Genomic DNA, 14607 nt, shown 5'->3' with positions numbered 1-14607 from the left:
CTGTAGGCTGCCATGATTCTCACCAAGAGGAATGGACTAAACCTCTGAAACATATGCCAGTCTTAATTAAACTTTTTTTCGTTATAAGAGTTGTAGTAGTCATGGTGTCTCTTCACAGCAATAGAAGCCCAAACTAAGACAGTAGGAAACAAAGATACTCTTCTTGTTGGAGAGGTTTGATAGGCACACTGGTCTTAAGGACAAGAAGTGCTCTTAAACACTGTTTTTAAGCTATCCTTTAACTCTGTGCTTGTAAACTTTGAATACTTTTTTGTTGGTCTCCAGAATATGATCACCACAACATAAGGATATAAAACTTCAGAAACATAAAAAACTTACCTTAATTTTCCAGAAGTGGAAAACTTAAGTTTGAAGCTTTATGCAAAAGTTTTAAATTTAATTTCCCTTCAAAAGTAAATGTCACATGATTGGGAATTTTAGGTAATTCTAATGGAAAGGAATATTGCATGGATGCTTATTATAAAGAAAGCACGATTCTTTTAATTTAGCTTTTCTATTTCCATTTAAATGAAATTCCACATTAAAAAGTGATTATCTAGGTCATAGAGAGTGTTGGTAAGATTGTGCTATGGAATGTTCCCCTGGATATTAGGATCATAGCCCAGAGCCACTGTTCATCTCCTGTTGCTGTTGGGAATCTGTGAGTGATACTCATCATCATCTCCCCAACATTTCGATGGATCATTAGGCAAATTTGTGTTGATTTATACTTGTTCAAAGGGTAGATGTTTGCAATATGAACCTTGTCTTTTAATATAATAAAACATTATTTAAGTGTAGCTATTACTTCCTAAGATGCCTATTTTCAAGCATATGATGATTTGATGATTTGGTTTTACATACAATAGATTGTTTTTGAGTTTCCAATTCAAGATGTATAATAGAACATTCCTATTACTTACGTATGTTTGTACAAACATATAGACAGTAATAGAAACTTGTATCCAACAGATTATTAGTAATAGTAATCACCATTATAAGTGTATATTTCATCTAAAGTGTGTGTGTGTGAGAGAGAGACAGAGACAGAGAGACAGGGAGACAGAGAATGAAAATATGCCATAGGGAAAAAGTGAAATGGGAAAGTGAGTGAGAAGCAGAATTCAGCTAAACTGAAATATTGAAAACTGATAGCATAAGAATCATGAGCTGGCGTATATGACTGTAAAGACATGCTTCACGTGATTATTATTTGAAAAATTCCTAACTGACTTAACAAACTTTTTTGAAGTCATCATTTACTGCTTTTGAGTTCATCATTCACTAACTAACTTGGCTGACATGATGATGCATCACCGTTTGTTAAGAATTGAAGAAAAACAAAACAATGTTCAACAGCATCACTGTCAACAGAAAGTGATGGCTCCTGCAGATCTGACAAGACATGTACAAGGTGTTTCTTAATTATTTATTTCTTGCTTACTTACTAATGCTACTAGAAAGCTTCCTGATCAGTTACTCTTGGAATAACATAAAACAACTCATACAGACCTGCTCACACACACACCATCAGGCAGCACCTTTAAATGATGCACTAAGTAATGCAGTTACTTTAAGAGTGTTCAACTGACAGGGGGAAGACAAAGTAAATTTGTTCCCTTCTTTTGCAAGACTGTAGCTAATTATGCAAATGTACATACTCTTCCCCATTGTAATAGGAAACATTTTCTCATAACCTAAAGGACTAATAATCTGATGACTTTATTTCTCTCAATATAGCTTTCTGTGAACTCTTCATAATACACTCTTTCTTGAATTTTATAGTGTGTTATTTATTCTAAAATGTTTACTATTTTTTAAAGGAATTGCCATTTTATATTTTAGGAATACACCATAGATGTTTTCTTTAGACAAAAATGGAAAGATGAGCGTTTAAAATTTAAAGGTCCTATGAATATCCTTCGACTTAACAATTTAATGGCTAGCAAAATCTGGACTCCAGATACCTTCTTTCACAATGGGAAAAAGTCAGTGGCTCATAACATGACAATGCCCAACAAGCTGCTTCGAATCCAGGATGATGGAACACTGCTATACACCATGAGGTAAGTTGTGATATGCTATAAATGACTCTGTGAAACTATGTATTCAACAGCTAGTCAGGGTACCCTTAAATAGTAGCACAAGTGTAACATTTTCCTAAAATTACTGAATTTCTCATATTTTGTTTTATAAAAGTTTGGACATGTAAGTAATTAAAATTAATTTACTTTTTAAGCTTAAATTTCTCCTGGTTATTAAAATTGATATTTTTTATATTCTTCACATTCCATTTTAATTAAAAACACTTTAGTATATGACTAGAAATTTGTCTGTAGAAGCACGTTAATTTACCTTTTCATATCCCATCTTGTAGCCTATCCAATTTTAAATGATCTTTAAGCACATATATTTATTAATATGTATGTAATGCTTTTTATAGATTAAAAACAAGCTATAGTTTTTATGTATTAAGTAAATTGGCTAAATGAAATCATGTATTAAGCTTAACCGTATAAAATTACTATTTTATGATTAAAAATAATTATGTAACAACAATTTCATCTCTTCTTGAAAATATAGAAATATGTGTAGTTTAGTTGTTGATCAATTATTTTGATATATATTTCTGATGAATATTTTAAAATAAATAAGCTTATGACATGAAAACCAAAAATTATGAACTTACTAAAATGGTGTAGATTCTAAAGTTAATGCTTAATGAAGGATTTGAAGAACAAAATGCTGCTATTAGCACTATATGCACACAAACATCACGTTCCATGCATTTAATGTCTTATAACAATGACAAGTTAAGTACTAGATTTCAGCAATTAAAGCTGTTGAGTACTGATTTCTAGATGACCAATGCCTACAGTGGTTGCACTGGGTTATTCTTTCCCTGTTTTTGAATATTGCAATGCTTAGATGTTACAGCCTTAATGATGTTATGTTTTAACCATTTGTTCTGAAGGATTAAGGTCCAGAGGTTATATAATGTTAAGGATGGTTACAGAGGGTTCTATTTAAATACTGTGTGACTTTCATGCCAGAGTTGGCTGATGACTGCCTTTTTCTCAGCTCAGTTAAAACAGACTTGTCTTTGAGTTCAACTTAGTTCTTATTCATTAATTTTGCTCTTATGTGAAATGGAAATAATTAGAAGTGTTCATAACAGATTTTCTATGAATATGCTATGCTCTATATTATACTCAGGTATAGAAAATATATTTTTAATATTCATAGACTTGTATCCATAATTTAGCCAGGAATTACTGTGAACAATGTATTTTTGGTGATACATCTATCTATATTTACCTATATCTCAATACATATCTACCTATATAAGCATAAGATACTCATTCAAAAACGGCATATCTTTAAGGAACCATATACTGAAGTATTACATCAACTTTTCTCTATAGTTGATGATATAATGAGAAAAAAGACACTCTTTCCATAATAGAGCTATCAGCATTTTCAGCTATTAAATATTGATAGTGATGTTAATGGCAAACCTTTTTTCAAATACATATATAATTTATTTTTATTGTGTTTAAACCTCTACAAACCTAATATAAAACTCCAATTTTACTAAAAACAGTAACAAGTGATTTGTCTTGACTAGCAAATCCACTTAAACCAAGAGTGGAATTTTGGCTTCTAGGCTTACAGTTCAAGCTGAATGTCCAATGCACTTGGAGGATTTTCCAATGGATGCACACTCATGCCCACTGAAATTTGGAAGCTGTAAGTATAAGGGAAAAAGTATGTGTAAATCATTAATGTCACCAGTAGTCAACATCTCTGTTGGATCATGCAGTTTTTTCCATATTATTGGATGCTTAATAATTGATCAATATGATACACAAGTGAAAGACATGGTTAATGCCTTAAAGCAACTAATTGGAATGTCCTATGACTCACTCAAGTATTATCATCATCTTTTTTCAGTCCAAAACATGATTTCTTTTACTACTAATAAACTCTGTGTTTTAGTTTGTGCATAAAACTAAATCAAGGACTGTTGTAGAGTCAGTATTACACTTTGTTCATATTTTCTCGTGGTGCTACCATGTTAAAAATGTAAAATAGGTTATTTTTGTCATTTTAGAGTGAATTATATATGACAGATTCTACTCCTTGTTTCCTATTTGGCTATTCCAAAGGTCAGAGAAAGATATGAAACCCGTGCAGTTGTCTGTCTACCATTGACCTGATGGGAGAAATTCTTTTTCTCCTCAAAATATATTTAATGAAGATGACAACACTCGATGGTTACACTTCAGCATCTTCTGTGCACATAGAATATTTCTAAAAGTTTCTGCGCCTCTGGCCATTCTCTAGGTCACTGGGTTCTATCTTATATGTCAAGCAGAAGTATTCACACTATGGAATAATGGAAAGAGCAAAGTAAGATCATCTTTCTGGGCCCACAGGACACTCCAGGCAGGTTCAGGATTAATTCAGCAGTGCAGCTGAGCAGCCTCCTTCTGTCTGAACATGCCTCCTTCCTTGACCTTTTTAGAAACTGTGCTCTTTCTGATATCCCATTTTTGTGCATTCTGAGCAACTCTGGGCTTTCCTTTTACTTCTGTTAAATAGAAGGTTCCACTTCTAACCTGATTAAATGTATGGCTGATTGGGTGAGTAAGAATGTATCTTCTCACAGACTACCAAATCAATGAAAATAGAATGGTCAGTGCGAGAATGCAGATTCCTCTATTGTTTTGAGGATGGCCATTTTGTGGAGAGGTTCAAGCTTGTTTGCTTTGTATATCCTTGTAGCAGGTGTCAGTTCTTAATTTTCTCTGAGAGCCTCCTCTGGGCTTAACCACAAGCCTTTCTTCATTGCCATGGGAACCATCACTTCAAAACTGGCATTTCTTCCAATATTATTTAAGATAGTCAGTCATGTTATACAACGTAAACACAGTGTTGAGAAAACCAGAACAGATGCAGCAGAGAGACTCATTTGCATTGCATAAGTGACATTAAAGACAAACTTGAAAAGCTTTGGCACCCAAAAGAATTTATGCAAGATCCGGTAATGATATGGGAAGGACAAGTGTTTTCAGTAGATGAGGTATTGTTACTGTGACATCAGATGTCAGTGGCAAGATGCCTCAATACTGAAAATGAGATAAATTTGCTTGGAATGGTTTTATTTCAAATTGAAAGCTTCACAGAGAGCAGCTACAAAGTAATAGGATGTGGGGTGCCTGAGATTATGATAGTTTGCTCTATCCAGAATGCACATGGTCAACACGCAAAGTTTCTGTTCCTTATTCTTTTTCTATGCAATTATTACTTATTTTATTTTGCTTTCTTCACATTCATATTCTGACACACAGCACAAGAAGTTTATTCACTCTCTTATTTATCCTTGTGTATAGCAAGTGCTTGAGGCATCTGTGCTAGCAGTATGGACAGCAGTGTGATGGGAGAGAACAATCTTAGCATGCTGGCACAGACAAAGTTTGGCAGAAACAACTGTGACATTATCTTGTAGCTATTTCTTCCTCTCTTTTAGAAGAACCATTATTCTAAAATCATTGAATTTCTAGATCTTTACCATCTTCCTCAAATAAAGAAGCATCTTTTCTGTATTTGTGCAGTTTCAAATCCATTATCGTTTTTCTTGTATCACCTTACACCTATATATTTTTATTATTTCATTTGACTTGAAACTCCTTGAATGTAAGTATTGCAATATTCTGTACATGAGCCCCAAAGAAACTGAAAACTTACATTTTTAGGATAAAAGTTCAAAGTTTAAAATGATCTACGAATATATTTATTGATTCCTGAGTTTTAAGCCAGTGAATATGCTTATGTATAATGCAGACTAGCATTCAAACATAGATTGCTCGAATGAATTAAATAAAATCACTTTGTGAAATCCTAGTTTCAAAGTGGGATTTATAAGAAAGTTGTAAAACAAACTGTCATCTCCTTTTAAAAACATGTTTTCTTTTCTATTTTTTTTCTTTTTTTTGTTTTTCTTTTTATTATTATTATTATTTTATTATACAATACAATTCAGTTCTACATATCAGCCACGGATTCCCTTGTTCTCCCCTCTCCCACCACCCTCCCCTTATCCCCAGCTCACCCCCCATTCCCATTTCCCCCAGGGCAAAGACTCCCCTGAGGACTGAGATCAACCTGGTAGACTCAGTCTAGGCAAGTCTAGTCCCCTCCCCCTAGATTGAGCCAAGCGTCCCTTTATAAGTCCCAGGTTTCAAACAGCTATCTCATGCAAGGAGCCCAGGTCCTGGTATCACTGCCTAGATGCCTCCCAAACAGATCAAGCCAATCAACTGTCTCTCCTATTCAGAGGGCCTGATCCTTATGTATATATGTGTGTGTTTGTATGTTTGTATGGGGTAAGTGCACATGACTGTAGATGCTTACAGAAACCAAAAGAGGGCATCAGATCACCAGAAGATGGAGTTTCAGGAATTTGTGTGGGTGCTGAGAACCAAACTCTGGTTTTCTGGAGGAGTAATACTTGCTCTTTACTGACCCATGTCTCTAGCCTATATTCTCTGTTTATACTTTACTAATCAACATATTGATGGCCTCCTGGCTCATCTGTGGGTTTGAGCATAAATGTGAACCTCTGAGCTGCATTGGATATCATTCTGTTTCCTGTCCTCTCACTACTGTAAAAAATGTAAAAACAAACTGTAGACTATTTAATGAAATGCAGCAAATTCTTCTAATAGGCATACAAAGGATCAACCATTTTCTATAATGTGTTCACAGACTATTATCCAATATGCCCATTGAATGTAATTTACACAGCTTAGTCATCAACCTAACAGGAACTAATTGAGAATTCTAACAAATGAATCAGATAGGCTTTGCTCATCTGTATCTCATAGTTTTTAAAAGAATATCATCACTTTTATAGACTTTCATTTCTGTTAGTTATGTCTAATGATAATATGAAAATCCAAGCAATGTTGGTTTGATATTTGAAATTGTGCATCATTGGAAATGCTCTTATAGAAGGGACCATGATGTTTACTCACGCGGGAAACAAAACAAGCCACTTGATGAACTATAAATGAGTGCTTAGTTAACTACATTGCTAACTTATTACTTAATGTTTTCAGTGGCATCACAAGTGATTATTTATTTGAAATTAGCTAATTGGCAATTTAGACTCTAGAAAAACTAGATTTCACATGTGAAAATATATGAATATTTCTCTATGAAAGTATGTACACACATCTATAAATATATATGTATATCTATACCTAATTTTAGAATCACATTTCAAGTATTGTTTAACATAACATAATTTACTTGAGGATGCATAAATCCATGTATAAATATAAGGAATATTTCACTGATATTAGTATTAGTAGCAACATTCAAAAAGCCATATAAGGGGCTGGAGAGATGGCTCAGAGGTTAAGAGCACTGCTTGCTCTTCCAAAGGTCCTGAGTTCAATTCCCAGCAACCACATGGTGGCTCACAACCATCTGTAATGAGATCTGGTGCCCTCTTCTGGCCTGCAGGGACACATGCAGACAGAACACTGTATACATAATAAATAAATAAATAAATCTTAAAAAAAAAGTCATATAAAATTGAATGCCATTAAAAGATCATACAGCTAGCCGGGCGGTGGTGGCGCACGCCTTTAATCCCAGCACTCGGGAGGCAGAGGCAGGCGGATCTCTGTGAGTTCAAGGCCAGCCTGGGCTACCAAGTGAGTTCCAGGAAAGGATCAAAGCTACACAGAGAAACCCTGTCTCGTAAAACCAAAAAAAAAAAAATCATACAGCTAATGACAAGCATATATATTAACATCTACTGGGTTGCACCTGATACTTGAATGGAAATCAAATTGGGTCACAGACTTTAGCTTAAGTTCAGTAGTAGGACAACTTCGGTACCATGAAACTATGTGCAAAAAATTTTACAGGGAAAAAAAAGGAATATGATTTCAACTCTCGTGGGGACCTGAAGGCAGATATATTGCTAGAAAAAAAGATGGTCCTGTTTCCTCCCCAGTTGAGAATGTCACCATCATGCTAAACTTCGTTTTCCATGCAGCCACATAAACAAATGTACAAAGAAGTTCTCCAAAGGCTGACCATAGAGCAGGAATTATTCCTGTCCTATTTGCAGTTGGGAAGAGACTCTCTGCACAAGGGTGAGGATTCTCAGCTGTTATAAGCAGCACAGTTAGAGGGACAAAGGAAAGATCTGCAGAGGGAATTGCTAAAGCCTCAACTCCAGAGGAAGCTCATTTCTGATAAGTTCTTCATCATTAGTCAAATACATTTCCCCTTTCTGTTAATCCTCAACTTAACTGGAATGCTTTACAACGTACTCTATGATGTTGGTATTTATTAATTAACTTATAAATGAATATGTTTGCAAAATGAATCTATAATATGATGGAAGTACACAATCTTCTGCTTCATTTTTTATGTCAACAATTAGTGCTCTATCTAATGAAATGCTTTCATTCATGATAACTAAAGTCATTATCTTTTAACTAAATAATTTTAATATTTAATTTTAATATACAGAAAATGTATTTTAGATTACAATTTTAATTTCACTGGGGGTCACCATTTTAAAATGAACTGTGTGACTATCTTCATTGCTTTTTCTCACAATGTCTTCCTCAGCGACTTCGGTACTGAGGGAACATTGTGATCATCTTGGGGACCAGTGATTTTTATTGGCTCTAAAGAGGAATTTGATCACCACCTCTCAAAGTAGTACCAATGAAAACGTTTCCACGTTCATGATTGGTTCTCCTGATTTTCTTCATCCCTATAATTTTAAAGTTACAAATTCAAAGTACATATTTTCCTCTAAATCTGTGATCATTCAATGCTTGTCTGTGAGTAAACAGTGATTTTATGAAATCTACAATGGCAGATCTCTCGTTCTGTTAGTGTTCTTATTCAAATGTTTACGATATTTGTTTCTCGTTTCTGACAGATGCATACACAACATCAGAAGTCACTTATATTTGGACTTATAATGCTTCTGACTCTGTTCAAGTTGCTCCTGATGGGTCTAGGTTAAATCAATATGATTTGCTGGGCCAGTCAATTGGGAAGGAGACTATTAAATCCAGCACAGGTTAGTAACATTTCCTAAATAAATCTAATGTTCCCCCAAATTAGTAGGTTAAAACAATTAAAAATAGGTCAGAAAATTTAAAACATTTTACCCTTGAGCTCTATGGTCTAACACACCAGCACAAATTTCTTGATAGCTTTTTGAGACATTCCTAACCTTAGATAACTCCTTTACTAAAACAGCTTCTGCAACAAGATGCCAAGGAGACTTATATGTGCATGCAAGTTTCAGAAACCATGTTTTAAAACAAACTTACTATATACATACTTAAAAATATTTATCTTCTCAGATCAGTCAACTTTAGCATTTATCTTTAAAGTAGCGAAAACAATTTCCCTAGTTTTCTCATTTTTTCTCCTATTGTGGATAAATTATGATTATTCAACCCTTGATTTTTGGGAAATTGCCACTGGCCTGCAGGGAAATCTCCTCTCTTAGGCCATCCGCAGTAAAGAAAAAGGCAGCTGTGCAGACTAATTATCTTACATCTGGCAATAATCAAAACCATGGGAGAAAAAAAAGAAGGTAGGTGTGAGAATTAGACAAAACCTACGGAAGCAAATTACAGCCAGCAGATATAGAGAGAAAGTCAGAATTGGTGACAGAGTTTAAAGTGAAAAATCTGGACCAAAAGAGCAGTGTCAGGGATATGACCAGCTACCAGCGCTTTTAAGATCCAGGAAGGCTAAAATGAAATCAATTCCTGCAGCAGCATGGAGGTTGTACCAGTGGACATGAGGGACCCAAGGCAAGAAGATAATCCACTAGCACAGTCTTTAGAATCCTGCTGGGGAGAGGGTATGAGCTAAAGAGAAAAATGAACACCATGCCATGGAGGCATTAGCAGTGTGGGGTTGTTGATGTTGTGTAGTTCTTTTAAAAATACTCTTGTTTTAATGAGACATTTCCAGTTTTCATGTAATATATGTGATCGTTTCTTTCCCTCTATTTTTTTTAAGCAGGAACTACTCTTCCTCTAATCCTTTCCATTTCCAAATTGTTCTGACTATTGACAATTACAGTTCCTTAAGCTTCTTAAATTCTCCTTCCAGGTGAATATACTGTAATGACAGCTCATTTCCACTTGAAAAGAAAAATTGGGTATTTTGTGATTCAGACCTATCTGCCTTGCATCATGACTGTCATTCTCTCCCAAGTGTCGTTCTGGCTTAACAGAGAATCTGTGCCCGCAAGAACTGTGTTTGGTGAGTGAATGCCTCCAGTACAGCATGTTTTGTTTCGCAGTGTGCTTCCCACAGTTTCTTTCTCTTGATGCTCATCATATCCAGGCCTAGTGATGTGTAGTGCAGGGAATGTTGGTTCTAATTTATAAAAGAGAAAACAGAGGTTCTGAACTGTAAACTATAATCAATACCACACTATTTTAGATTGCCCAAATATCTTGGAACCACATTTTGTTATTTTATTTTTATTTTTCTGTTTAATCACACTACTACTTTTTAGCATTCATCTCTCTGCTAACAGATGAAGATGTTTTTGAGATTTTAATTCAGAGTTGAAGAATATTATATCTAAAGGCTTTCCAAGACAAAATAAAGGGATTGATCACAGAATCCTGGAAGGGTGAGGCACGGTCTAATATGGTTCTCTGGTGATCTTTGCCCTGGTCCGTACCAGCATCCAAAACCATGAGGTACCAAAGAGAGAGAGCATGCATGCATCCCAGATCTAAAGGGCCTCCCAGTGGCCAAACTCCATGGGCAGGTACCTCAAGGTCATAGGCAGATGTAAAAGCTACCTGCTACCTTACTAGGGGCTGTGCTTCAGGTCATGGCTTAAACAGCCACCCAGCACACATGGATAATATTGAGCTAGACTTTCTTTACTTCCATAGGGACACTTGATTTTCTTAATTAAAAACAAGGAAAGGAATTTTTAATTTAAATTTTCAATTTAATGTAGAGAATATCATGATATTCGGCTGTCTATATTTACTTTGGTTTTGTTTTGAAATGACGAAATGTATTCATTCTGTGCATTTTAGATGACAGAGAAAGCTATCCATTTAAGTAGTGTATTCGATACCACCACCTCGTCTCCTTTGTAACTTGTTCTGTTGTGTAACTGAGACTTCCTTCAGCTACTTTAGGACTGAGATTTAAGACACACATCCCCAGGTCCCCTCAAAATTCAAGTTTTTAAAACAATGCAGGAGAATTTGACAACACGTTTTCTTGCACAAATCTAGATTATCTTTGTGTCTTTGTGTTGGTGGTACTGTCATTCAATTATCAGAGTATTGTTGAGAACTTATTTTCAGTACTGCACCAGAAAATGGACAAGCAAAACATACAGAATAGAACTCCTGCATCCAGGTTGTTTGGTTAGTGGATGGAAGCAGACTAACTAAAGGATAATGGCAATATGGGAGGAAGACTTTATTGCAGAGACACATCCATTATGATACAGAAACCAAAAGGTTCTTCTCTTAGTCAAAGCCAATGAATAAGATAGTGATTTGATATTTTAGATATGTCTTAAAAAATGAGTAGGGATGTTGTAAGCAAAAAGAATGGGCAAAATCATAGCCAAGGAGAATGGCATGTCTGGTGATAACTGTTTTAGTGGTGGGCATGAGATTTACAGATAGAGATAGGGTTCAAGGCCTTAATGAGAAGGGGATTGAAGTTCATCTTAATAGAATGAAACTTCAGCTACAGAGTAGGCAATCCTGTTCAGTGTTCTGATGTCATGACACTGGTAAATCCCTAAGCAAAAGGCTTGCTATTTAATATATCCTATATATTTTATTTTGCTAACTTCTTTGCTCAGTATTATTGACACATATAAATCTATACATATTTAATCTATATAATCCAGAGAGTATATAAATGAAAATGTCATGGTCATTACTTTCCAGTTTTCTCTTGTTCCTTTCCATTATTATGTGCATTGGGGACACTTATCATAAATTCCATTTTTTTTGATATAATTTATTTGTATCACACAGCATTGTTAGTTATAGACATTATGCTGTGTGATAGATTTACTAAAACGTTTACTTTTTAAATTTATTCTTTTTATGATTAATATGATCCTATTTATATTTTAGAAAAATCTGGCAACTTTGTAGAAGCTGAAATATAGGAAAAACCCAGAGGCATTGAGCCAAGGTTAGAGAGACACTTAAGTAGTCCAATGGAATAAAATGATGTTATTAATAAAGAAGATGTAGGCAATGGAAAAAAATAAAAGGTAGGGGAAAGATCCAGGAGTTTGGGTAGATATTCATCAAAACTATAGAAAAATAAAAACCTAAGATAATATTTAAGGTGACTTTTCTTTATTTCTTTAGGTGAATAATGTCATGTTGAACAAAAAAAGGAAAATGAACAGTAGAAAAGTTAAGAAAATTAGTGTAGTTTAGGTTATGTAGATTTAGATTTTGAAGTTACTTGTAATATCAGGTTTCCGTCCAGTAGATGAATGGGAGTAGTGTGTAGAATATAAACAAATAACAGGGCCTGTTAATAAACATGGGAATCATTGGATACAAAGTAATGGAATATATGGATCTAGAATTTACAGAGCAGATAAATTAGTTGGGTGAATGTGGGGGTCAGAGGAGAGAATCCTTATGAATTTTAAGTGGTGAGATTTAGAGAATTAAAATCTGAATAGAATGATTAGAAAATTAGGAAGAAAATAGAATTTCAGCATCACATAAACAGGTACATAGAAAGCTAAACATATAATCTTCCACTGAAGTCCAGTCTCAGCGTCATAGTAAATCTTTTTTTCTATTTTATGGGACTGTTTTAGAAAGAGCTCAACAGATGCAATATGCAATAGAAAAGGATGGAAGACCATTTTATGCTGGCCAACTATTACTAAGCATACACCATTCCCTGGAATGTGATTGGTTGTTTTGGTGCCTTTTGTCTTTTTAGTTTTCTTTCTTCCTTCCTCCCTCCCTCCCTCCCTCCCTCCCTCCCTCCCTCCCTCCCTCCTCCCTCCCTCTCTCTCTCTCTCTCTCTCTCTCTCTCTCTTTCTTTCTTTCTCTCTCTGTCTCTCCTTCCCTCCCTCTCTTTCTTTCGTTCTTTCTTCCTCCCTTCTTCCTTCCTCCCTTCCTTCCTTCCATTTCTTGTTTTTTAGGGTTTTTTTGATCAATTTTAATTTCTGCTTGTTGTTTTCCTTTTTTTGATAGAGAGATGGAGTTGGGAGAAAGGATGGGAAGGAGCATGAAGTTGAGTGAGTACTGAGGTGGGGAAGGATTGGGAGAGTAGAAATAGTAAAATCAAGATATATGAAACTATCGAATAAAATTTTAAAGAAAGAAAGGGGTAAAGGAAAGAGAATGGAGAAAGTAAACTGAGTAATTTTTGTTTTAAAATGTATACATGTCTGTATAAAAATCTTTGAGGATGAAATTTAAATCAAGATTTATCTACAAAATAAACTGTGGCTTAAAATTTTTAGCATGTGTTTATTTAATGTCAATGTTTTCTTTGCAGTAATAGTACATGATATTATGAATTCTATTTAATTGCAAACCATTAAAGTGGTTTACATGAAGTGGTTTATATATTGGATATTTTCCAAACACATACTTTTTTCAGTATTTTTGTGCATAGTGTGTAACAAAGTAAATTACATATACTCTAGTAAATGATTTGATGTGTTACTCACTCAATAGTGCACTAAAGAGTTAAAAAGGGAGCAGATTTCTACCTTTCTCTTTAGGTGCTTTGTAAATGCGTACATATAATGGCACCAATCAGATTTCATTATGCTTAACTCATATTTGGTCTTGAGCATGTCTCACTCATAATCTGGAATATAGGTGCATATTCTTACTGCCATACAGTTCAGAACTTATGTTCCAAATGATAACAATAAATGTGTACCAAACTGGAGGTATTCACATGAACCACGATAATGGATAATTTCTCAGTGTTAAGCTCACTGCATATTTATTCATAATTAGAGTAAGGATATATTCTATTCTAAGCATCAATACCTATTTTGACTACAAAAGAGTGAAGCAAAGCCACACAAAATATTCATGTATAAAAGTTTAAATAGGGTACTTTAAAAGTGGAGGTATGTTAAAATAGTTAAGAGAACATTTCAGAAATGGAAACAACATGAGTAAAGAAATGGGCAAAGATCCAGAAAATGATGTGAAATATTGAAACATGCAGAATAGTAAAATGCACACTGGAAAGAGAGAGAAAACTCAGAAGAAATTACTGATCTACAGAAACAGTTAGGAACTTTTGTCCAGTGTACATGGAATTTTACCCAAGGTAGATGATGTTTGGGGTTACAAATCACTTCTCAACATGAATAAAGTGATTATAATCATTACAAGTTCCTTCTTCAAAGTATAACATCCTGGCTCCTGCAGCTGCTCAGACCCAAGTCAACACACAGAGACTTATATTACTTATAAACTGTATGGCTGTGGCAAGCTTCTTGCTATCTAGTTCTTATGTCTTAAATTAACCCATTTCTATACATTG

The 14607-nt window shown here is 34.6% G+C and overlaps 1 protein-coding gene across 4 annotated transcripts in view; it reads left to right on the top strand.

Moving 5' to 3' along the window:
• Positions 1-14607, top strand: part of Gabra2 (gamma-aminobutyric acid type A receptor subunit alpha2) — a 138175-nt gene that overhangs the window by 82660 nt on the left and 40908 nt on the right. For all 4 annotated transcript variants that reach the window (XM_028862333.2, XM_028862400.2, XM_028862260.2 and 1 more), the window contains exons 5-8: positions 1846-2066; positions 3668-3750; positions 8978-9121; positions 10174-10326. In XM_028862333.2, coding sequence (XP_028718166.1) covers positions 1846-2066; positions 3668-3750; positions 8978-9121; positions 10174-10326 — 601 coding nt within the window. The remainder of the gene's footprint in view (positions 1-1845; positions 2067-3667; positions 3751-8977; positions 9122-10173; positions 10327-14607) is intronic.

The sequence above is a fragment of the Peromyscus leucopus genome, chromosome 10 (assembly GCF_004664715.2).
Source record: "Peromyscus leucopus breed LL Stock chromosome 10, UCI_PerLeu_2.1, whole genome shotgun sequence".
NCBI classification, from domain to species: domain Eukaryota; kingdom Metazoa; phylum Chordata; class Mammalia; order Rodentia; family Cricetidae; genus Peromyscus; species Peromyscus leucopus.
This window is presented reverse-complemented; position numbering and strand designations above follow the sequence as displayed.